Raw genomic sequence first — 25,065 nt, forward strand, 5'->3', positions numbered from 1 at the left:
TGTTGGAGCACTATTGTTTGATGTTGGCTTATCCGAGCCAGATGATGGTAAATGAATAACTATATTCATTAGGAGAAGAAAGCTGAGTGTATGTGGAGTCAATATTCCACCAGTATGCCACACCTGCTGATTGAAGTGAACCGTCTCAAGCCTCCAAAGGACTCAAAAATCTGATATTCGAAATAGCAGGTCCACATAATTCACGGCTTGATAAAACAGGTTTTACTTACTGGAAAAGCAGACCTGCTCATAGGGATTTTAACACTTCCCTATTGCTTTAGAATAACTGCATAATACAGCGCTTTAGTAGTGCAGATGATTCTAATTAGACAGGCTGTAAGACCCAGCCAAAACTCCAATTGTTAATCAGTAATTTGATATTAAGTCCTAGCACTAATATTTGAAGCCATGTAGTTCCATAAGGCCCAATGCCATGTATTTAATACTACCGTCAACTACAGTTAAAAGTCATTTTTTAACTAAAAAGTTAATTGCGTTAAACCTTGGTTTCATTAAAATGGTTCAATTAAGAACTTATTTTATACCTTATACTATGTAAATATATTTGCATAGATACATTTATCCAAACTTGAAGGCAAATAAATTTGATTTCCATTTATTTAAGGGGTGAGTAATTGAAAATGTATTTTTCCAAGGGTGAAACATGATAATAAACATTTCTCAGTTAATTCACTCACTCCAGACCGGGCACTTTCCTAACGATTGTTGGTACTATCCCCATCTGTAAAAACCTTTTGGCCAACTGTACTAAACTGCCTGAACCTTTGACCATCTCCTGACACTTCGATCCATCATTTCCTGCATTTTGCCAATCTCTGTTACTGATTGCTACTGAAATTTGCTGCAGGGCACTGAATATAGTTAACTTTCATCGTGCACCTATATTCGTAAGCCATATTTTCTTGGACTGAAGCAATTGATAAAAGTTTACTTTTGTGCAGTGCGTTCTGTAAGTTATGCTGTTAGAATGTTATTTGCAGAAAATATATTTGTGTGTTATTAAGATTTGACAACGTCGGATTGTTCAACATCTAGAAAGTCCTTTTTATGAATTCACCTTTAATTGCTACTACTAGTGTATCTAAAATTTGTGTCCATTCTGATACATTGTATCTAAAATTTGGTTTTCGCTGAAGCCAACGTAATTGAATTTCAGAAACAAGTCATATGTATCTGCTGCAATCTTGGGGGATTTCATGCAAGTGCACAAACCATTTCTCCCGGGTTTTTTTGTTCAAAGTGTCTTCAGAATGGATTGCAAGGTATATGGCAGAAAAGGTTTATAAAGTTTGACAGATGTGACAGTTCATAAAAAGAATTAATTCCACCAATGTCCAAAGAGATGTGCATTATTTCTATCCTACAAAATCAATTGATTTACAATCGTTTTTGATTGGGTATCTAGATTGGACACATACGCTTCATCTACAAATTTTGGATTTGGTTAGTAGTTTGAAATTTCTTGCATATTGGATATCCAATATTCAAAAATTGACCAGATTTTAAAGGAAACAACATTTTTTTAAAAGGTGAAGAGCAATTGTTAACTTGCAAATTAAATTGGCAAGAGTTATATTGCTATGGGTAGCTTTTAGCATTTAAGGTTTTCTTTGGAAGGCAACATTATGTTATAACAGTGTGAGCTTTTAAACAGTTGGAACACTTGGATGTTTTCCTAAAGATCAAACAAACGAACAGGATGTGAAAATCAAACAACCGCAGATCTTGGAAATCAATTTCAAAACCAGCAAATGTTGGAAACATTCAGCACCCACACAAATACGAGCAACACCAGCACCCTCATGCCCCCCCCCCCCGCCCCCCCCCCCCCCCCCTCCCACCACCATTCATTTGGACCATGGATGGTCTACTCGGGACTCAACTGCTCCTCGATGTCAGTGCCACCTCGCCCTCAACTCTCTGATCATTCAAAAATGTATCTATCTCCTCTCTAAATATCTCTAGTGTTTTACCCTCCGCTGGGTTAGAAAATTCCAGAGATTTATTGCCTTCTGCAAGAACCGCATGCCAGTTTTAAATGACTATTAAATTAGTTTAGCTTATCTGTATAATTATTTTCCCTTATTTTAAACTCTCCCATGTGAACATTTCCTTCATCTTTGTATCTGAAATTTGGTTTCACTGAAGTAAATGGAACAGAATTTCAGAAGCAGAGTCCCATGAAATGGCCCCCTTAGGATCTAATCTGTTTCAAAAAGGTCACCCCCCCTCCCCCATTCCTCTAAACTTCAAATAGTACCTGTGCAACCTTTTTAGTTATTTGTGAAAGGATACCCCCCTCCCAGTCCAATGCAGGGAAGCTCTTCTGGATGCCTCCAATGCTATTCTATTATTTTCTTAAATAATGGAACTAAAACTGCACCATCAGCCACCATCTGTGTAAAGAGAACGAGAGTTAATGTTTAGGGTTGAGACTATCCATCAGAACATGAAGAGCTAGACAATACGTTAGTTTTAGGCTGAAGAGAATGGATACAATAAAGGGAGTATTGTAGCGACCATAGGGATTGGTCCTGAGAGTCGAACCCTCGGATTGGACAGCTAGGTCAGGTGGTGGTTTTGGCGACCAAAACCAGTCAGTGGGAAGAGAACTTCGAAGCGAACAGTTTGATTTAATGGTTGTCTGTAAATCCGTTTGTTATACTTTGTAATCGAATATTGCTGCCGCAATAAACTTCTTTAACAAAGAACAAGCTTCCAGACTCGCCATATTGGTGACCCCGACGTGATCTAGCCGATCATCTACCATGGATGAACAAGGTGCTCCTCCTGCGGCTCCAGCGCCCGGCGTACCGCAGCTAAACGCGGTCAGCGTTCATCTTCCTCCGTTTTGGGCACATCAACCCCACCTGTGGTTTGCCCATGCGGAAGCCCAGTTCCACCTAAGAAACATCTCGGTGGACGAGACAAAGTATTATTACCTGGTCAGCGCCCTACCGCCTGAGACGTCCGCATGGGTGATGCAGTTCATCACCTCCCCTCCGGCAGACGGCAAGTATAAGGCGCTGAAAGTACTCATGCTTCGAACCTTCGGATTCAGTAGGCATGATCGAGCTGCGAGGCTTATGCACCTACCGGATCTCGGAGATTGGCTGCCGTCCGCCCTCATGGCTGAAATGTTGGCGCTGGCAGGTGAGCACAAGGATGGCCTCATGTTCGAGCAGGCATTTCGAGAGCAACTGCCAGAAGACGTTAGGCTTATGCTCATGGATTGTTCTTTTAAGGACCCCGTGGCATAAGCGGAGAAAGCCGATGCGCTTATGGCGTCCAAATCGAAGAAACATAGTTCGATCAACAGGGTCTCGGCACCATCGGGAAGCCCGCAGCGGCACCAAGATGGCGCCGCGACTCCCGCCATTTCTCCAAAAGCCCGCCAAAAGGACCCAGCCCGCCAAAAAGATCCGCACAAGCGCGGCTGGTGCTATTATCATCTGAGATGGGGTGGAGAAGCCCGCAACTGCCGCTCGCGTTGCACCTTCTCGGGAAATGCCTCGGCCGATCGTACATAGAGGCGGTTGCGATTGGCCAGAACAGACGCCTCTACGTCCGAGATCGATTCACGGACACAGAATTCTTGGTCGACACGGGAGCCATAGTCAGCATCGTACCGCCGACCGACCTTGAAGCACGATAGGGTAAGAAAGGGCCTACCCTCATCGCAGTTAACGGTAGCCCCATTCGCACATATGGTACACGGGCAATGTCTCTGTCCTTAGGCACCCGCACGTACGAATGGACGTTTATCGTCGCGGAAGTCGGTCAAGCGATCCTGGGTGCAGATTTCCTCTGGGCCTTTTCGCTAGTTCCCGATGTCCGAGGTAAAGGCCTTCGACCCTCCGCTAGCAGCGACGAGCCCGCTGCTCCACCGCCGGCCACCCCGCCCAGCCCGACTGTCCAGGCCATCGTCGCGGTCTCCGACCCGTATGCTGCGGTCCTGGCTGAGTTTCCGGAGCTGCTGGTTCAGCGTTTCGACACCCCTTCTGCAAGGCACGGCATTGTCCATCACATTCCCACCGAGGGGCCCCCCCCGTTTTCGCGCGGGCCCGGAGGTTGCCGCCGGACAAACTCAAGGTGGCGCGGGAAGAATTTCAGAAGATGGAACAAATGGGCATTGTCCGTCGGTCCGACAGCCCGTGGGCCTCTCCATTGCATATGGTCTCCAAAGCATCTGGGGGGTGGAGGCCATGTGGGGATTACCGGCGCCTTAACGCCGTCACCACGGCGGACCGCTACCCCATATCGCACATCCAGGATTTCTCGTCCGGGCTGGAAGGTGCCGTAGTGTTCTCCAAAATTGACTTGGTGCGGGGCTACCACCAGATCCCTGTGCATCCGGGAGACATTCCAAAGACTGCCAAGATCACTCCGTTTGGGTTGTTCGAATGGTTGCGTATGCCTTTCGGTTTAAAAAACGCGGCACAGGCGTTCCAGCGGCTGATGGACCGTGTGGGTCGAGATTTGTCTTTTGTTTTCATTTATTTGGACGATATCCTGGTCGCCAGCCGCTCGGTGCGAGAACACCTTGTACATTTGCGGACGGTGTTCAAGCGACTCCAAGACCACGGGCTCATCATACACCCCTCCAAGTGTCAATTTGGCCTCCACTTCTTAGGACACCGGATCACCTCACCTGACAAGGTGGAGGCGATTCGTGCCTTCCCGCGGCCCACCACGGTAAAAGGGTTGCAGGAGTTCGTGGGTATGGTGAATTTCTACCATAGGTTCGTGCCGGCAGCGGCACAGTCATGCGTCCGCTCTTCCAGTGTCTCGCAGGCAAACCTGTGGAGTTGGAGTGGTCTGCGGCCGCGGAGACGGCCTTTGAGGCAGCTAAAGTGGCTCTGGCAGACGCCACCATGCTCGTCCACCTGAGCGCCTCCGCCCCCACGGCCCTGACGGTCGATGCGTCGGACGTGGCGGTTGGAGCGGTTGTGGAACAGCATGTAGATGGCAGTTGGCAGCCCTTGGCATTTTTCAGCCGACAGCTTAATCCGGCTGAGCTGAAATATAGCGCTTTTGACCGAGAGCTTCTGGCTCTCTATTTAGCTGTCCGCCACTTTAGGTATTTTTTAGAAGGCCGCCCATTTGTGGCCTTTACGGACCACAAACCATTGACTTTTGCTTTTTCGAAAGTATCCGACCCATGGTCGGCCCGCCAGCAGTGGCACCTGACGGCCATCTCAGAGTTTACTACCGATGTTCGACATGTCGCGGGTAAGCTGAATGCCGTTGCTGACGCCCTGTCCCAGCCAGCCATTTCCCCAATTTCAGCGGTGGAATGCGAGGTGGATTTCCAGGAGCTTGCGGAGGCACAGCACCTGGCGGACACTACCTCAGCATACCAGTCCACCACTTCGGGGTTGAAGCTGACCCAAGTGGCTTGCGGGCCTGCGGGTACAAAAGTCTGGTGTGATGTTTCCCTTCCCCGCCCTAGGCCGGTGGTGCCGGCCGCCCTTCAGCGCCGGGTGTTTGATGCCATTCATGGGCTGGCGCACTGTGGATAAATAAATTCAGTGTCCACACTTAGTTGTTAGTTACTCGACGGTTGCCTGATTTTATTCTCTTATGAGGGAGCGTCTCACAGAGGACCAGCATCTGTATGAGTCTCGCCTGACTTGGTTACATTCAGTCAGTCTTTATAGGCAGAGACAAACAACCTTTCCGCGTGACACATACTCCGCCTATCTTGTGACGAACAACCTTTTAATGTGTTTTCCTAAGCTAAGTTTAGATTCTCCAGAAGTCGTTAGCCACTTCCAGAGAAGACAGTTGTAGTCTTTACTGTGGCTTGCAGCTTTAGCTAAATCAACCGTACTATCTCCGTATGTCTGGCATACAAGAAGAAGTGTCTCATCGGTGTTTTTTCTGTAAGTCATGCAACATATTTTTACTCACAATCCCCCCTTTTATACATGTAACATACATTTTATAACAATTTTCTTCATTTCATCCAGCCGTGGCCCGACACTTCCGTGCCTTGTGCCCACAGCCTTCATACACAAGAGTCTTCATAAAGTTGTACATTAACCATGTGATCTTCGGGACTTAAGTCCGCCGATGCTTCACCTTCCACATCTGGCCTTATTTCCTTCTCGGAGTCACCTGGCTCCTCTTGCCTGAGGGACTCGTACATCATATTTTCCTGCTTGGTCAGCGCTGTCTCAATCAAGCGCTGGGTCAGTCCCCGCATACAAGGTATAACACAACATCCAAACAATGTCAACAACGTTACGCATACAATAATAGTTGTTATTGTAGAGACAAAGAAATTCTTCCATCGGGGGCAGTGTTATTGGGAATAAAGGTACAGCATTCTTGTCCAAACATTACGCAAACACCCCCCTTCTCTGCCAATAACATATCCAAAGCCATCTGGTTTTGCCATGCCATAAGGCTCGTTTTATCCAATTGTTCGGCTAATCCTTTAACTGCGTCTCTAATATAGTTAGTAAATCGTTGCTGATTATAAAATAGGTAATTAATCCAAACTACGTTTTTGTTGATCGTAGACCACCAGAAGAACGCGCTCTCCAATCCTGCCGCGATCTGATTTTGAGCTTTAAACTCATCCGGTACCCCTCGGGGTACCCCAATAGCGTCAATATAAATGTGTGTGTCAAACGACCCCTGTACCCTCAGGCTGCGCTTAACCCTTCCCTGGGCCTTAGTTGCGTCGTTCTTCCCAATTCCTTGGGTGATAATAGTAAATGGCATAATTAGCTGAATCATTGCACACGTCCCCTGCCATCCTGCTGGGAGCTTGGTCCTTAATATTTTCCCCCCACAATACCACCACACGTCCGCTCGTCCTACGGATTGATTGGCAAACTGGGATATGTTAGTGACGTTTATGGTCTCATTACAGCCCGTCAAATGGCCCAACTCTTGTCCCCCATGTTTGTACCTGTTATAGCATTCGAAGTGCCCCTGTCCCCTAGTTGGGACCACAAAGGGCGGGGCCTGTTGCCCTTGCCCCGTGATAGGTGGAAACAAGTAGTGTAATGCTGCACATGACTCATCACTAGGTCTCTCCTTATTCGTATATAATGACGGCATACATCGTACTCCCCGCATGTTAAGGGGAAACGCCGTGGGCACCAACCGTGGTTTAGCCGCGGCGCAGGCATAACAGTTTTCCTTTCCCATTGTTCGGGTGGTGTACATCATCGACTTTATCCACTCATTTGTTCTGTCCGTTCCCGTTCCTACCTCTAAGTTGGCTCGTAACTGTTCAAACCCTTTAATCTCCACTACTTTAATCGGATGGGCCTGTATGATCAGTATGAAGGGCGGCACGGTAGCGCAGCGGTAGAGTTGCTGCTTTACAGCGAATGCAGCGCCGGAGACTCAGGTTCGATCCTGACTACGGGTGCTGCACTGTAAGGAGTTTGTACGTTCTCCCCGTGACCTGCGTGGGTTTTCTCCGAGATCTTCGGTTTCCTCCCACACTCCAAAGACGTACAGGTATGTAGGTTAATTGGCTGGGTAAATGTAAAAATTGTCCCTAGTGGGTGTAGGATAGTGTTAATGTGCGGGGATCGCTGGGCGGCACGGACTTGGTGGGCCGAAAGGGCCTGTTTCCGGCTGTATGTATATGATATGATATGATATGATATATTGTGGTGGCCTCCGTTGCTAGTGGCTTGGTGGGCTCTGCCTTATTCATTGGTTGCTCCATTATCTGGAACACTTCCCCATTCTCTGCCCAAAACACCAGGATGGAATCCCGCTTTATTTCTATAGTGAACTCACAACAGTTATCTACCCCACTTTGGTCAGCGCATACCCAGTATACCCCAGCAGGGTGATTCCACTTCTTCTTCTTCAAGACTTTCACAAAGACCCAATCACCTGGCCTTACCTTCAATTCAAGGTCTTCCTTTCCTGTCTCACCTGGTGCTGGGGGAGCAATAGCAGAGGTTCGGTTATCTAGCCGTTTACGCATATAGTCTGCCAGTGTTGCTTCTTCCATTTACCGTTTCTTCTTCCCTCTGCAGCCCGGGGTACGTGTAAGGTCTCCCAAACAGTATCTCATATGGTGAGGGACCCCCCTTCCCTGGTGTCATCCTCATATTTAACAACACCAAGGGGAGGCAATCCACCCACCCGAACCCTGTCTCGGCCATAGCCATCCTTAACTTATTCTTCACCGTTCCATTTGTCTGCTCAATCAATCCTGCTGACTGTGGATAGTAGGAGCAGTGTCGTTTACATGCAATGCCCATTTTGGTAGCCAGGCGATCCACAATTTCATTCACAAAGTGACTGCCGTTGTCACTATACAACGTTTCCGGGACCCCGAAGCGAGGAATGATGTCACACATTAGTGCTTTGGCCACGGTTAGGGCGTCGGCTGTAGAAGTGGGCAAGATCTCAACCCATCAGGAGAAAACATCAATAATCACCAGGCAGTACTTCACCCCTTTGCACATACTCAGTTCAAAATTTGAAAAAGGTAATTTGGTTGTGGGAGCAGACCGGGCTTCTGGCGGACGGCTCCCTGATAGTTGTACCGACTACAGACATCACAGAGCACACAATGCCGTTGCGCGTACCCTGTAAACCCATAATGTTGATAATGGTCTTCCACTATCCTTGTCATTCCCCCTGACGAGACATGGGTTACCCCATGGCTCGTAATAGCCGCATATCGATAGAGGGACTTGGGAAGAATGGGCAAGCCGTTTGTTGCCGTCCAGATTCCTTGTACATTAGGGGTTGCTCCTTCTCGTCTCCAGCGATCCTTTTCTTTGCTGGGTGCATTTTTCTGCATGTCATGCAAAACTTGTTCAACTTCACCCAGATTTAACTAGTAACTGTCCACTATAAGGCGGAATGCGCGTTGGAAAGGCCCGGAATTCCCTTTAGGCGACGGAATCCCTTCAACGGCCTTTCGTACGTCTTTTGCCGTCCAGGGGCGGTATACGTACAAGGGGACTGCTGCCCCACCGTCTGCTGGCGCATGTGGATTTGGCATTTGTATTAGTGGGTACATGTCACCTCTGTCTGTTTCTTCATCCTCCATAGCCCCAAACATTTTATACACCCCACCTGATCGCAGCCGGGACGTCGTTTTGTCCGATGGATCGTATCCCGTTGCCCCTTTGGAGGGCAAGGGTGGATCTAGGTCTGGTGCGCGGTCCAACTCCTCCTGTCGTCGGTCACCTCCACCGTCCCGACGGTGCGCTGTCCAATCGTATGAAGGTTGCGCGGATGGTGGGACCGGTGGGTATAGGGGCGCAGGTGTCGTTATCGGAACAGATGTCTTCGCTGGGGCTGGTGGTCCTGCCGGTGCCAGTGTTGGTGGTCTTCGTCCTTCTACAACACACAAATCACTATCTTCCTTGTTTAGAAAAGCACTTGTTACTTGTGTGCCGGTAGGGGTTCTCCCTTCATCACCTGCCTCTTTTTCCTTTCGCCTTTCCTCTTCCTCTTCCTCTCAACTTTTATCCTCCCCATCCCGGCGATTCCTTGCTTCCATTAGCCATAACCTTGCTTCATGATATCCCATTCTAGTTTTCATTTCCACATCTCCATTTGCTCTCTTACTTATAGCACATACTAATTTGTTACATTCATCTATTTTTAAAGTCCCTTTCCACTGGAACTTTTCCTTCCATAATTTTGTATATCTGCAACATTTCTGGTCCTGCCCAAACATAAACCTCTCATCGCCCGTCAGCGATTCTGCCTTTGATTTTGAAGACCCCATGTCAAGTCCGACTTGACTGTGTCCCTGACACTTGGTTTGAATAACTCCCTTATTTTAACCGTCCCTCTGTTTCCCTGAAACAGTGTCAAGTCCGACTTGACTGTGTCCCTGACACTTTGTTTAAATAACTCCCTTATTTCAACCGTCCCTGTTTCCCTGAAACAGTGGTCACCCTCCCTATCTCCAGCAGCAGCAGAAGTTTATGTCTGTCCAGTCCCTTTCAGATTTACGACAACCGTCGATTTCTAGATTTACATTCGTGTGCCCCAGCGCGTCTGATAGCCCAAAAAGCACTTACTTGGAGCTCTCGTTCAGTACTTCTTGGTCAATCACACGACGTGGGGCCCCACGTTGGGCGCCAATTATGTGGATAAATAAATTCAGTGTCCACACTTAGTTGTTAGTTACTCGACGGTTGCCTGATTTTATTCTCTTATGAGGGAGCGTCTCACAGAGGACCAGCATCTGTATGAGTCTCGCCTGACTTGGTTACATTCAGTCAGTCTTTATAGGCAGAGACAAACAACCTTTCCACGTGACACATACTCCGCCTATCTTGTGACGAACAACCTTTTAATGTGTTTTCCTAAGCTAAGTTTCGTTTCTCCAGAAGTCGTTAGCCACTTCCAGAGAAGGCAGTTGTAGTCTTTACTGTGGCTTGCAGCTTTAGCTAAATCAACCGTACTATCTCCGTATGTCTGGCATACAAGAAGAAGTGTCTCATCGGTGTTTTTTCTGTAAGCCATGCAACATATTTTTACTCACACGCACCCGTCCATCCGCTCCACCTCTTCCTTGGTAGCCGATAGGTTTGTGTGGCACGGCCTGCGCAAGCAGGTAGCCGCTTGGGCCCGTTCCTGTGTTCCCTGCCAAACCGCTGAGGTTCACAGGCATGTCCAACCTCCGGTACAGGAGTTTGAGGTACCTGCGGTCCGTTTTTTCCATATCCACGTTGATTTAGTTGGACCCTTGCCTTCCTCCAGGGGCTACACTCACCTACTCACGGTGGTTGACCGGTTTACCCGTTGGCTGAGGCTTTCCCGTTGTCCGACACCTCTGCCGCCTCTTGTGCCCGGGTCCTGGCCCTCCATTGGGTGGCCCGCTTCGGTGTTCCGTCCATGATTACCTCTACCCTTTGGGCTACGTTAGTGGAGCTGTACGGTTCCCGGTTGCAGCAGACCACGGCGTGCCACCCACAGGCTAATAGGCTCGTGGAGAGTTTCCACCGACAGCTTAAGGCGGCCCTCAGTGCGCCGCTGGACGGCCCTGACTGGGTAGACCAGCTCCCCTGGGTACTTTTGGGCATCTGTACGGCTCCTAAGCAGGACCTCGGAACTTCGTCTGCGGAACTGGTATATGGCTCGCCACTCAGGGTGCCCGGGGATTTCCTTCCGGAGCCCTCTGGTCAGCAGCCCTCGGTTCCGTCGGTTTTAGCATCCTTCCGGGCGCGAGTGGGTTCCCTGGCTCCAGTTCCTACTTCACGTCACGGGTGTTCCATGGTGCATGAACCGACTGCCTTGAAGGACTGTGAATTTGTGTTTCTGCGTAGAGATGCCCATCGTTCCCCGTTACAGAGGGTCTATGAGGGACCGTTCCGCGTGTTGCGTAAAGGGACGGTCACCTTCACCTTAGATGTTGGGGGCAGGAGTGAGCTCGTCTCTGTGTCCAGGCTCAAACCTGCACACTTGGATCAGGACCGCCCTGTCCTGGTTGGTCAGCCGCCTCGGCGGGGCCGCCCTCCTGCAGTTCCATCTGACCCGGGACCCCCTGCTCCTGTGGTGCCTGCAGCCCCTCTCCTTACTCGTTCTGGTCGCGAAGTCCGGCTCCCTGCTAGATTCTGTACCTCGGGTTCTGGGGGGGTCATGTAGCGACCATAGGGATTGGTCCTGAGAGTCGAACCCTCGGATTGGCCAGCTAGGTCAGGTGGTGGTTTTGGCGCCCAAAACCAGTCAGTGGGAAGAGAACTTCGAAGCGAACAGTTTGATTTAATGGTTGTCTGTAAATCCATTTGTTATACTTTGTAATCGAATATTGCTGCCGCAATAAACTTCTTTAACAAAGAACAAGCTTCCAGACTCGCCATAGTATCTTTGATTGGATGAGGCCAGGATTGCCTTGGGGATGGGTTGTCGAGGTCACCCAGTTTGGGGGGGGGGGGGGAGTGGAAGGGGGGAGAGAGAGAGAGAGAGATTTTTAAATTTTATTTATTTATTTTAAAAAGTCCTTAAATGCAGGACTCTGGTGCATGGCCAGTACGCCAAGGTGTGCCATTTGAGAGAAACACTGAGCTTATCTCATACAGAAAAAAACACACAAAATGTTGGCGTAACTCAGCGGGTCAGGCAATGCCTCTGGAGAAAATGGATATGTGACGTTTCCAGCCAGGACCCTTCTTCAGACTTCTTCAGAGCCCATATCATAAATGGGTACCTTACAGCAGAAATGGTCAGCTCTAATACAGACAGGGAGAGTGTGATACCAACAGTTGTAAAATTAAATGTTGATAGCTACAAAGTTCCCAGACAGCAGATGCAGCACTGTTTTTCAAGCTTAAATTGGTCTCATTATACCATTGAAGGGGCCACAGACAGATAGGTCAGAGTATGAGAAGGAGAATCAAACTGGCAAGCAAAGGGACCTCTAAGTCACCCCTCCACCTTGAATGCAGTCTGTGTGTTTTGTTTCTCGTGGAAAAAAAAAATTCAATCATCTTAAAATAATACAGGTAATCTCCAATGATCTGCTTTGTGACCATTCAGAAATCCTGATAGTTCAGGATTAAGGACGAGAAGGTGCCAAAATATTCACAATTGCTGTGACTGGAGGGCCTGAGTTGTAAGAAACTCGAAAGGCTGCGATTGTTTGATCTGGAGAGAAGGAGACGGAGGGGTGCACTTATAGAATCAGTGACCCAGTGTCACAATTGTTTTGTAGGGGAGTCTCAAAGTAGAGGGCACATGTTTAGGATGAGAGGGGAAAGACATAAAGTGGATGTGAGGGAAGTTTTTTTTCAGAAGGGAGTATTATGAGGGACCCCTGCCACCCCAGCAACGGACTGTTCCATCTGCTACGGTCAGGCAAACGCCTCCGCTGTCACGCTGTGAAAACGGAGAGGATGAAACGGAGTTTCTTCCCACAGGCCATCAGGACTGTTAACTATTATAACTCCAGGGACTAAATTTTGTCTTCTCTGTATTAACTTTAATTTATATGCTTTAACTGTAATTTTTTTTTGCACAATCCGCAGGCATTGCCACTTTCATTTCACTGCACATTGTGTATGTGTATGTGACAACAAACTTGACTTGATTTGACTTGAGCTGCCAGTGGAAGTGGTAGACGTGGGTACAGCTATAACATTTAAAGACATTTGAGCATGTTGATGAATGGGAAATGTTTAGAGGGATATGAACCATATGCAGGCAATTGGGTCAGGCTCAGGAAGGCATCTTGACCTGCATGAGTGAGCTGGGCAAATGGTCTGTTTCCATGCTGAATAACTTTATTATCCTGTTAAGAATGCTGAATATCAAATCCTATTCCAATCTATTTATTGCTTTTATAAAATTGCGGTAATTAACATTTATAGTTTTTCATATAGTGTATTTTAAAAATATTTCCGCTTTCCAAATGTGCAAAGTCAGTAAGTAACATTGCATGAAACCATGTTGTGGAAGAAATTCATTTAGAGGGAAATTAAAGGGAAATGAAAAGCTAAGACTTTGCAGGTTTGCTTCAAGAAACTTTATTGCACAATATCATTGGAGAGATGGCGGCAGTTAACTGCTCACCAATTCTCTGACTTCATAGCAGAATTAGCCGACAGTTATACTGTGCAGTAAACAACTTTTGTTTTTTTGTTAGTTACAACTATTCGAAAACATACTATCTACTACATGGGTACCAATTATTTCACTAGTCATAACATACTTTTTGTTCTATGTCAATCTTATTCAACGACAGATGGTTAATACAAGTCAAACACAATACAAGGGCATCTTGACATTATTCTATCTCACCTTTTAGACGGACCGCACCACCATCCCCCCTCCAAGCCAATCATAAGCCCCCCATTTACTGCAACGTATCTACGCTACTAGTGGTAGGGGGCACAGGTGGTCTACTGTAACACACTGCTGAGAGAAACAGGCTTCCTTATCTCCGTCTACTATTTCATGTTTACATTTACCATCCACCCTTCAACACATTCCTAGGCAAGAGGTAATATGTCTAATCTTATTTTGCCGATTCCCACAAACCTCTTCTACACCTGGTCAACGAGAGATGCCAATTGTCTCATCCAAACACCCTTTCGTTGCCTTGTTCAATTCCAATCAAAATTAAGTAAGAAAGGATATTAATATTTTCTTTCACACATGTAGTTATTTGCTTAATGGATTTATGCATATTTACATCTGAACTACAGTGATTATGACTAATTTATGATATAAGAAAATAACTGCAGATGCTGGTACAAATCAAAGGTATTTATTCACAAAATGCTGGAGTAACTCAGCAGGTCAGGCAGCATCTCAGGAGAGAAGGAATGGGTGACGTTTCGGGTCGAGACCCTTCTTCAGTCTCGACCCGAAACGTCACCTATTCCTTCTCTCCTGAGATGCTGCCTGGCCTGCTGAGTTACTCCAGCATTTTGTGAATAAATGACTAATTTATGAGTTCACCTGGCATTTCCCGAGGAAATGTTGAACCTTCTGAATAAACAGCCAACAAAAGACTGGAGTAATTAAAACAATCAGCAGGATCTGATTAATTTGTTTGATGAGGCCTTTAAGCTTTGTTCAATATTCATCTGTTTGCAGAGTTTCAAAGCAATGTCATGAATAGAAAGAAACTGAATGAATGATCTTTTCTATTTTGCCTATTTGATACATACACTGTTTTCTAAATGTAGCCCCAGCTGGGTTTTACCTACAAAAATGTAGTTCCCATTTACGAGACTGGTAAAAATTGGGTCATCGTAACATTGTCTGAATCAGTTGTAACGCTAGAAAATAATGGGCTGATCATATGGTCTACCAGCCAGAACTGGCAGAGTTGTTCACTGAACTACAGATCTTTCAACCACCTGTTTGCTGATGAAATGTCTCTGGCCTTTCTTTGGTGGGGTGACCTCTGCTTTCAGTGACCCAATTCCAGGCAGGATTTCTCAGCACACCTGAATGGTGGATTGCTTCTGGCTGAGTTAAACTGTGTGGTTGCATTGAGGGTGCTGTTCTGTGGCCCACTCTTATTGATGCAGTGACTGCTGAACATACTGATACTAAATAAAACTTGCACAAAGCATCCGTAATTCCTCAGAACAAAACCAGCTTCAGAATGTTTAATTGCTTTCAGATGATCTTGATAGATAAAGTTTAACTTCTTCAGTTCATTCTGTCACCTGAATGTCTGTTTTGACTTCTGTCTGCATTGCACACTGCCACCCAGCATTCCCAGCAGTCAGTGTTGAGTCCTAATCTTTTCATAATATATTCTACTTAAATGACCTTTCTACACCTCGTGGTTTTGGCCGATGGCCAGGTGCTGCAAGAAATATCTATCACTACAACAGGGAAAATCGTGTGATTGCCACTATCTGTGAGAGCCTGGGAATGCATGGGACTTTATAAATACATAAGGGGGAAAAGGGTAATGAGATAGAGTGGGACCTCACAGGAATCAAAGCGGTCACCTCTGTGTGGAGCCACAGGAGATGGGCAAGGTCCTGGTGCACCATGACACCCAGGTCACGTTGCATCTCCCCTTCTCCCAATCGGTCACCATTCAGGTAATACTCTGCTTTCCTGTTCTTGCCGCCAAAGTGGATAACCTCACATTTATCCACATTATATTGCATCTGCCATGCATTTGCTCACTCTCCTAATCTATCCAAGTCACTCTGCAGCCTCCTAGCATCCTCCTCGCAGCTAACACTGCCACCCAGCTTCGTGTCATCCGCAAACTTAGAGATGTTGCATTCAATTCCCTCGTCCAAATCATTAATATACACTGTAAATAACTGGGGTCCCAGCACTGAGCCTTGCGGTACCCCACTAGTCACTGCCTGCCATTCCGAAAAGGACCCATTTATTCCTACTCTTTGCTTCCTGTCCACCAACCAATTTTCTATCCACCTCAACACTGAACCCTCAATACCGTGTGCTTTAAGTTTGTACACCAATCTCCTATGTGGGACCTTGTTGAAGGCCTTCTGAAAGTCCAGATATAACACATCGACTGGTTCTCCCTTATCCACTCTACTAGTTACATCCTCGAAAAAATCTATAAGATTCGTCAGACATGATTTGCCTTTGGTAAATCCATGCTGACTTTGTCCGATGATTTCACCACTTTCCAAATGTAATGCTATCACATCTAGCATTTTCCCACTACCGATGTTAGGCTAACTGGTCTATAATTCCCCGTTTTCTCTCTCCCTCCCTTTTTAAAAAGTGGGGTTACATTAGCTACCCTCCAGTCCTCAGGAACTACTCCAGAATCTAAAGAGTTTTGAAAAATTATCACTAATGCATCCACTATTTCTGAGGCTACTCTGGGATGCAGCCTATCTGGCCCTGGGGATTTATCTGCCTTTAATCCATTTAATTTACCTAACACCACTTCCCGACTAACCTGGATTTCCCTCAGTTCCTCCATCTCATTAGACCCCCGGTCCCCCGCTATTTCCGGCAGACGGTTTATGTCTTCCTTAGTGAAGACAGAACCAAAGTATTTGTTCAATTGGTCTCCTTGTTCCCTTTGATCAATTCACCTGTTTCCGACTGCAAGGGACCTACATTTGCCTTAACTAATCTTTTTCTCTTGACATATCTATAAAAGCTTTTGCAGTCTGTTTTTATGTTCCTTGCCAGTTTTCCCTCATAATCTATTTTCCCTTTCCTAATTAAGCCCTTTGTCCTCCTCTGCTGGACTCTGAATTTCTCCCAGTCCTATGGTATGCTACTTTTTCTGGCTAATCTGTATGTTTCATCTTTTGTTTTAATACTATCCTTGATTTCCCTTGTTAGCCACGGATGCACTACCTTTCCTGGTTTGTTCTTTTGCCAAACTGGGATGAACACTTGTTGTAGTTCATCCATGCGACCTTTAAATGCCTTCCATTGCATGTCCACCGTCAACCCTTTCCGCATCAATCGCCAGTCTATCTTGGACAATTCACGCCTCATACCCTCAAAGTTACCTTTCTTTAAGTTCAGAACACTTGTTTCTGTATCGACTTTGTCACTCTCCATCCTAATGAAGAACTCTACCATATTATGATCACTCTTGCCCAAGGGGCCTCGCACAACAAGACTGCTACCTAACCCTTCCTCATTACTCAATACCCAGTCTAGAATGGCCTGTTCTCTCGTTGGTTCCTCGACATGTTGGTTTAGAAAACCATCTCTCAAACATTCCAAGAAATCCTCTTCCTCAGCACCCCTGCTAGTTTGGTTCACCCAATCTATATGTAGATTGAAGTCACCCATTATAACTGCTGCGCCTTTAGTGCATGCATTTCTAATTTCCTGCTTGATGCCATCCCCAACCTCCCTACTGCTGTTAGGTGGCCTGTACACAACTCCCACTAGCGTTTTCTGCCCCTTAGTGTTTCGTAGCTCTACCCATATCGATTCCACTTCCTCCAAGCTAATGTCCTTCCTTTCCACTGCTTTAATCTCCTCTCTAACCAGTAATGCTACCCCACCTCCTTTTCCTTTCTGTCTATCCCGCCTGAATATAGAATATCCCTGGATGTTGAGCTCCCAGCCTTGGTCACCCTGGAGCCATGTCTCCGTAATCCCAACTATATCATAATCATTAATAACTATCTCCACATTTAATTCATCCACCTTATTGCGTATACTCCTTGCATTGAGACACAAAGCCTTCAGGCTTGTTTTTACAACTCTCTTACCCCTTGTACGATTATGTGTTATGGAACAAGCTGCCAGAGGAGGTAGTTGGGGCTGGGACTATCCCATCGTTTAAGGAACAGTTAGACAGGTACATGGATAGGACAGATTTGGAGGGATATGGACCAAGCCCAGGCAGGTGGGACTAGTGTAGCTGGGACATGTTGGCCGGTGTGGGCAAGTTGGGCCGAAGGGCCAGTTTCCACACTTTATCACTCTATGACTCTATTACTGCTGGTAGCAGCATCAGCTTCAGATATTTCCACAGACGTCACTTTCAGTGCATCTCCCAAAGTAAACACTGAAAATTACATTCTGAAGGGCAATAAACACAAGGTCCAATAAATTTTCCTGTGACTTCAAGTTAATAAATCCGTCTTTGGTTCTGGCTCTGGCTGCATGTGATCCATCTGTCAAGGATCAATGGCTTTGGCCCAACACAAAGGCAATAGAAGATACACGCAAGGTAAGCTTATTAGGTAAAAGGAAAGGTAGATTGAAAAACAATAAGTGAAAGTTCTCCATTTACCAAGTCTTTGACTTGAAATGTAAAAGGTCGATCCCCACTACCACAACCAACCCCCGCACCACTACCACAACCTACCTCCGCACCACTACCACAACCTACCCCCGCACCAATACCACAACCTACCCCCGCACCAGTACCACAACCTACCTCTGCACCATTACCACAACTTACCCCCGCACCAGTACCACAACCTACCTCCGCACCACTACCACAACCTACCCCCGCACCAGTACCACAACCTACCTCCGCACCACTACCACAACCTACCCCCGCACCACTACCACAACCTACCCCCGCACCAGTACCACAACCTACCTCCGCACCACTACCACAACCTACCCCCGCACCAGTACCACAACCTACCTCTGCACCATTACCACAACTTACCCCCGCACCAGTACCACAACCTACCCCCGCACCACTACCTCCTCCCTGACAAATCAGAATTATTATTTTTTTTCCCCCATGCTTCTGTAACTGTGTTTAATTAGTTACATAAAACAGAAAATGAAATCAATAGAATGTGCAAGCAGAGTACACATTATTATCTAGATGTTCCACACACAAATAAGTAGCCCTAATACGTGAAGACATTTGTAAGCTAAAACAGAAACACAGCCACACTGTTAAATTATAAGCTATGAGAAAAGGCAGTAGTCACTGATCTGAAACTTGGCCTAGAGGCCAAAGCTGAAATCAGAACATATTTTTGTAAGACACTACATGAAGAAAATCATGCAGCATATAGATAAAGATCAATAGTCTTCAATCCTGTGCATTTTAAAAATGATTTGGGTGATTTGTCAGCCTGGTTATATGCAAATTAAATTAGTCTAATTCCCTTTGATATTGAATTAAACTATTTGAACGAATGTTCTGCAGGTTTTAAGCAGAGAAGAGAAGGCGTCTATGTTGCAGAACTGCAGAGAGGATTTGCAACATCAGTATAGCAACTGCTATTCTGAGGTGAGTGTTTTTGGTTATTTGTTGAATTTCTTCCTCAGTGCGTTATTAAATTGAAGGAGGTTTTATGTTGAGACGCAAGAAACTGCAGATGCTGGAATCTTGACCATAAAATACAAAGTGCTGGAGGAACTCAGCAGGGTGAAGAAAGGTCCCAACATGAAACATCATCAGTCCATTTCCCTCCTTTTTAATTTTAGAACCCCTCATTGGCATTAAATGTTTAATCTATACGTTCAACAGTTAATTCTTGATAAATTATGTCTTAGTATTATGTTTTAGAAGTACCTCCTATTTCAATGGTGTTTCATTTCTATACTTCGTACATAATTGTTAGCTCTATCAATACGTTAATCAATCAGGGCGGCACGGTGGCCCAGCGGAAGCGTTGCTGCCTTGCAGCACTTGCACCACCGGAGACCCGGGTTCGATCCCGACTACGGGTGCTGTCTGTGTGGAGTTTGTACGTTTTCCCCATGACCGTGTGGGTTTTTCCCGAGATCTTTGGTTTCCTCCCACACTCCTCCCACACAATGGCGTACAGGTTTGTAGGTTAATGGGTTATTATAAATGTAAAACTGTCCCTAGTGCATGTTGGATAGTGTTAATGTGCAGGGATTGTTGATCGGTGCTGACTCGGTGGGCCGAAGGGCATGTTTCCGCACTGTATTTCTAAATTAAACTAAACTAAACATTGCTAAATAATGGGACTACCTTATAGAGTCATAGAGTGATACAGTGTGGTAACAGGCCCTTTTGGCCCTACATGCCCACACCAGCCAACATGTCCCAGCTACACTAGCCCTACCTACATGTGCTTGGTCCATATCCCTCCAAACGTCCTATCCATGTACCTGTCCAACTGTTTCTTAAATTCTGAAGTGAATGCAGGTTGTCCACTAATTGGGTTTGGATTTCACAAGTTATTTCAAGTCATGTCCTTACAATCAGTTGAAAGAGTTGTATAGAAGATAGACACAAAAGGCTGAAGTAACAGTGAGAGGCAGCATCTCTGGAAAGAAGGAATGGGTGACGTTTCGGGGCGAGACCCTTCTTCAGACATTGTATGCACTTGCATCTGAAGAAGACCTGTGGTTTATATTTTTTTATTAAATCATGGTAAATGGGTGGAAATATAGGAAAGAATTATATCCATTAAAAAAGAACATTTCAAATGTGCTTACAGAATTGCAAGAAACAATTGTTTAAGTTGCAGTATAAAACTAAGATTGTACTTTCAGCCATTTGGCATAATATACACCAAAATTGTTGAGATAAAGTACACATGAGATAACACATGAAATAAAGCACAGTTTTAGTTATACAAGCAAAATATAACTGCTTGTTAAAAGCTACCTTCTTAGGAATGTGTCCGTACCTAGGTTACAGGCATGATAGTCAGCATGAAAATATAACTATAATCAAACAAACTGTATTCAACAAACAAAAATGTTTGAAGATGTTGTATGTCTTTGAATTTGAAAATTGTTTAAAATTGTTTGAAATTTGTTCTCTATGGAACATAAAATCCAGCTTGGTATAAAATAGATATCTAATCCAAACCTGTCCTGTTCATCTCGTGTGTGTTCAGTTACATTTGGGGCATTTATATCAATTTAGCTCAAAGGCTAAAACTATGTTAATATTGGAATATTCAAGGATGATGTTAAAACAATTCTTCTTTATTCTTGTAATTCTTGTTAACGGATCTTCATGGAAATATTGCATGTTTAAAGTATTCCTTTGATACTTCAGTATCAGATAAAGACAACAAAATAGTACATCAAACCTTATTATGTTGTTAGCATTGGATTTAATGAAGAGTTAATTTGGCAATCACTTCTTTATGCCAAAACACGAAGAAGGTAATTTATCATAACAGAAGAGGAAAAGAGCTGGCAGTTAACTTTACTGCAATTAAGCAACAATGATTTATCATAATAGTAGTGAGCTCATCAGTTCAATTGTTTACCAATAGAAAGAAAAAAATACAGCATTTACATAATTGGTGATGCATCATTAAAGCTTGTAATCTCATGAGGTGATGATGCCCCTTTAAATAGGTTACTGAGAGAGCGCATAGAATTACTGTTGAAAGAACCTTTCATCAAAGTCTGTATGTGAGAGGAATAGTTAATTAAGTAAGACATTTAGATTTCCCTACATAACATTCTCCTTAGATTTGAAATGTTGAGCATTGCAAAGATTTTTTAAACATGTTGGTAGCACTTGTAACTTATATGCTACTTCAGCAAATATATAGGAAAAAAAGATCCATTTCACTGATTTTAGTCTGCACCTGTATTTAGGTTTGTCTGAACCAAATAATCTTGACACCTTCAGCTCTTTAATCATGCAAATGCACACCAATCCACAGTTAAAGCACTGAAGCAGTGCAGATAATGGAGAATAGGTTCAAGATCTAAACACAATCTAAAATATACCCCAATAGGAATATTGTGTTGCTGCTACAGCAGCTATGTTATATTTCCATTTACTTGATAGTTAGAGTAAGTGTTATGGTTTATAATATGAAAATAATATTTATTCTTCACAGCTGTTGCGCAAAGAAGATAATCTGGAAAAAGTGAAGAAAGAGCTAGAAGCTGTAACAGAAGAATCGATACAATGTGCACATCAAATCTCTCACATTACTTTGGAGAAGCAGAAGCTAGACATAGATTTGACTGTCCTAAGGGAGAAATACAAAGCATCTCAACAAGAGGTATCACAATTTTGTTTGTAATTAGAGAATCGACAAGTAACATCAGTATAGTCATTGCTCCCATGTCTCCAGGGAAGATGAGTAGATAAAATCAATTGAAGAACACAGCAACATAGGCTCATGAGGTTCTGCCAAACAATACGTTCTTACTTGGCTGCTAGCAAACGGGACTTACTGGCTCAGCAGTGGGAAGCCAAGATGGGGCTGTTTATTAACTGTTAGGCATTGGTTGTGAGATGAAGTGAAGAAACTCATAAATAGGTAGGAAAGGGAGGAATACAACGATCAGGAGGCCGTGATTGTCACTGCAATACGCAAAATATATAAAGAAAAAGAGAGAGAGAGAGAGAGACACACACACACATCAAATCTGCAAAGAGGAGAGACAGTGTGCCAGGTTGAGTCAGTGTTGGACCAACAAAGAGCCTGTGATCCAGAAAGCTGTGAACAGGGTGAGGGAGTGATTGTGATCAGAGTTGATGAACTCAAACATTTCTATGAGAGGAAGCATATCTGTTTTTCCAAGCCATTGAGGGGTATACAGAAAAGCACATGCTTTGTGAAACATACCTTCTTTACCACCAGGTTTATGACGTCTATGAATTATGCACAGCAGCTGTACATTTAAAATTGTATTCCAATTGATTCTGTGCAAATGATTTTACAAAAGTTAATTAAGTATCCTGCATGTCATGATGACAGTCGGCCGTACAGATATCTGCTGGTCATTAAAATGGCGAAGGGCACCTGGATGCTGAGTTTCCTGTATTTAGGTCACTAAGCCCCAACTCCTTTCCTCCTGTTGCAGGGATTAGCATTAAAATCATTGCTCCCCAAAAAGTGTAAAATTTGGCATCTGGCATGTGGCTTACAGCTTATAATTCCACTGCTTTTCTGCTTCTGTTGAATCATGACATTAATGTTTCTAGTAAAAGTTAATAAATCTGGATTAATTCAAAAGCTCTGAGGAAATGACACTGAGGTGACGTTTTAGTAATATAAAATCACAAACTTTTTAGTAATCCTGAGGAATTAGGGTGCTGCAAGCAAATTTCTCGGCCATTGTACAGGTCACTTTGGAATATTCTGACAAGATGATGCTTTTTAATGCATCTTTTATGTCTTCAAGATGTTTCAAAGCACTTTAAAGTCAATTAATTATTTTGAACTATTGCCAAAAATGGAATGCAGATTTACACAGCAGTATCTCTCAAACAGCAATAAAACTAATTAAATCTGCTTCAATAATATTGCATAAAAAGTATTATTTTGATAATCTTGACAATAGTTGGTTCCTTAATAGTAATGAAAATGTTCAGGCTAACATATGCATTTGTGAAGGTAGCCGCAAAATGCTGGAGTAACTCAGCGGGTCAGGCAGCATCTCGGGAGAGAAGGAATGGGTGACGTTTCGGGTCGAGACCCTTCAAACTGATGTCAGGGGAGGGGGCGGGCCAAAGATTGAATGTAGTCAGAGACAGGAAGACTAGTGGGAGAACTGGGAAGGGGGTGGAAATAGAAGGGAAAGCAAGGACTATCTGAAGTTAGAGAAGTCAAAGTTCATACCACTGGGGTGTAAACTACCCAAGCAAAATATGAGGTGCTGTTCCTCCAATTTGCACTGGGCCTCACTCTGACAATGGAGCCACCCACCACTATGGCTCTGCCCGACGTCGGTCTCGCCGGTCGAGTCTCATCACTAGGATTGGAGCCACCGACCTGTCCGCCGCTCGGACTGGAAGTGTCGTCTGCCCCCGACAGCTCCCAGGAGGGTATACCTGTTTTCATTAGGTACAGCCACAAGGGTCTCCTGCACTCCATCTTTACTCCTCTTTCCCACAGTCACCCACCTTCGCTCCTCTAGTATCCTTGGTGTGACAACCTCAATGAAGGTCGTGTCCAGGAAACTCTCGTTTCCCCGAATGGCTCTGAGGTCATCCAGCTGCTTCTCCAGTTCCCCAACACGTTCATTCAGGAGCTGCACCTGGACACAATTTCTGCAGGTGTAGTTTCTAGAAGCACCAGCCGTGTCCCTGACTTCCCACATCCTGCAGGAAACACACTGCACCAACTTGCCTGTCATTTCTTCAGTGGACAAAAAATCCCAAATCTTAAATTTCGATCAAGTGTAGCCTCCTCACCGTAGACTCCCACTTTACTCATCAAGGCACTTCTCCCCAACAAGCCACTTCCCCTGGAGCAAGCCCTACTTTTATTTGCTGTTCACTTAACTAATTAGATCATTTACAGATTTAGTGACCATTTTTTAAATAACCCGCTCTTGAAAACTCACCAAGGCTTTAACTTCTTCAGCCAATCCCCCGCACTCGCTCCTTCACCTGCCGCTCCTCTGCCAACCTTGAGTGCATTTTTAATTTTGTTATAGTACCTGCCTCAACTACCTCTTCCGGCAGCTTATACCACATACCCATCACTCTCGGCTGGAAAAGGATTCCCCTCAGATTTCTTTTAAATCTCATTTATAACCTATTAAATCTTTTCCCTCTCACCGTAAACATGTGTCCTTTAGTTATTGATTTCCCTACACTGGGTAAAAGACTCCATGCATTCATTCTATTTGCCTCACAATCTTATATACCTCTATAAGATCACCTCAGCTTCCTGCACTCCAAGGAATAAAGTCTGAGCATCCCCAACCTTTCCCTGGAGCTCAACTCAGGCCCTGGCAAGTCGTGGCAACATCCTCGTAAATCTTCTCTGCACTCTTTCCAACTTAATGTCATTCTTCCTACAGCAGGGTGCACTCCTTGATTCCTTTGCTATATAACACTCTCCAAGTGCCTACTTCCCTGGTTGACTTCCCAAAATGCTACACCTCACACATATCCACATTAAACTCATTAGCCATCCCTCAGCCCACTTGCCTAAGATGGTCGAGATACTGCTTTAATTTTTGATAACGATCTTCGCTGTCTATGATACCTCCTACTTTAGTGCCATCTGCAAACTTTCTAATCATGCCTTGCATATTTTCATCCAAATCGCTGATATAAACCACATACACAATAAGCCCAGCATCGATCCCTGAGGCACATCACTTGTCACAGGCCTCCAGTCCGAAAAATAACCTTTCACCACCACTTTCTGCTCCTTTCATGAAGCCAATTCTGTATCCAGTTGTAACAATGTACCATTCTACATTTCCTTGATCATCGTCTGC

The 25,065-nt window shown here is 45.0% G+C and overlaps 1 protein-coding gene across 1 annotated transcript in view; it reads left to right on the plus strand.

Annotated features, from left to right (window-relative positions):
- pmfbp1 (polyamine modulated factor 1 binding protein 1) overlaps window positions 1-25,065 on the plus strand; it is a 549,552-nt gene that overhangs the window by 343,943 nt on the left and 180,544 nt on the right. The window contains exons 20-21 of the mRNA XM_078400784.1: window positions 19,079-19,162; window positions 21,717-21,884. Coding sequence (XP_078256910.1) covers window positions 19,079-19,162; window positions 21,717-21,884 — 252 coding nt within the window. The remainder of the gene's footprint in view (window positions 1-19,078; window positions 19,163-21,716; window positions 21,885-25,065) is intronic.

The sequence above is a fragment of the Rhinoraja longicauda genome, chromosome 6 (genome assembly GCF_053455715.1).
Source record: "Rhinoraja longicauda isolate Sanriku21f chromosome 6, sRhiLon1.1, whole genome shotgun sequence".
NCBI lineage: Eukaryota > Metazoa > Chordata > Chondrichthyes > Rajiformes > Arhynchobatidae > Rhinoraja > Rhinoraja longicauda.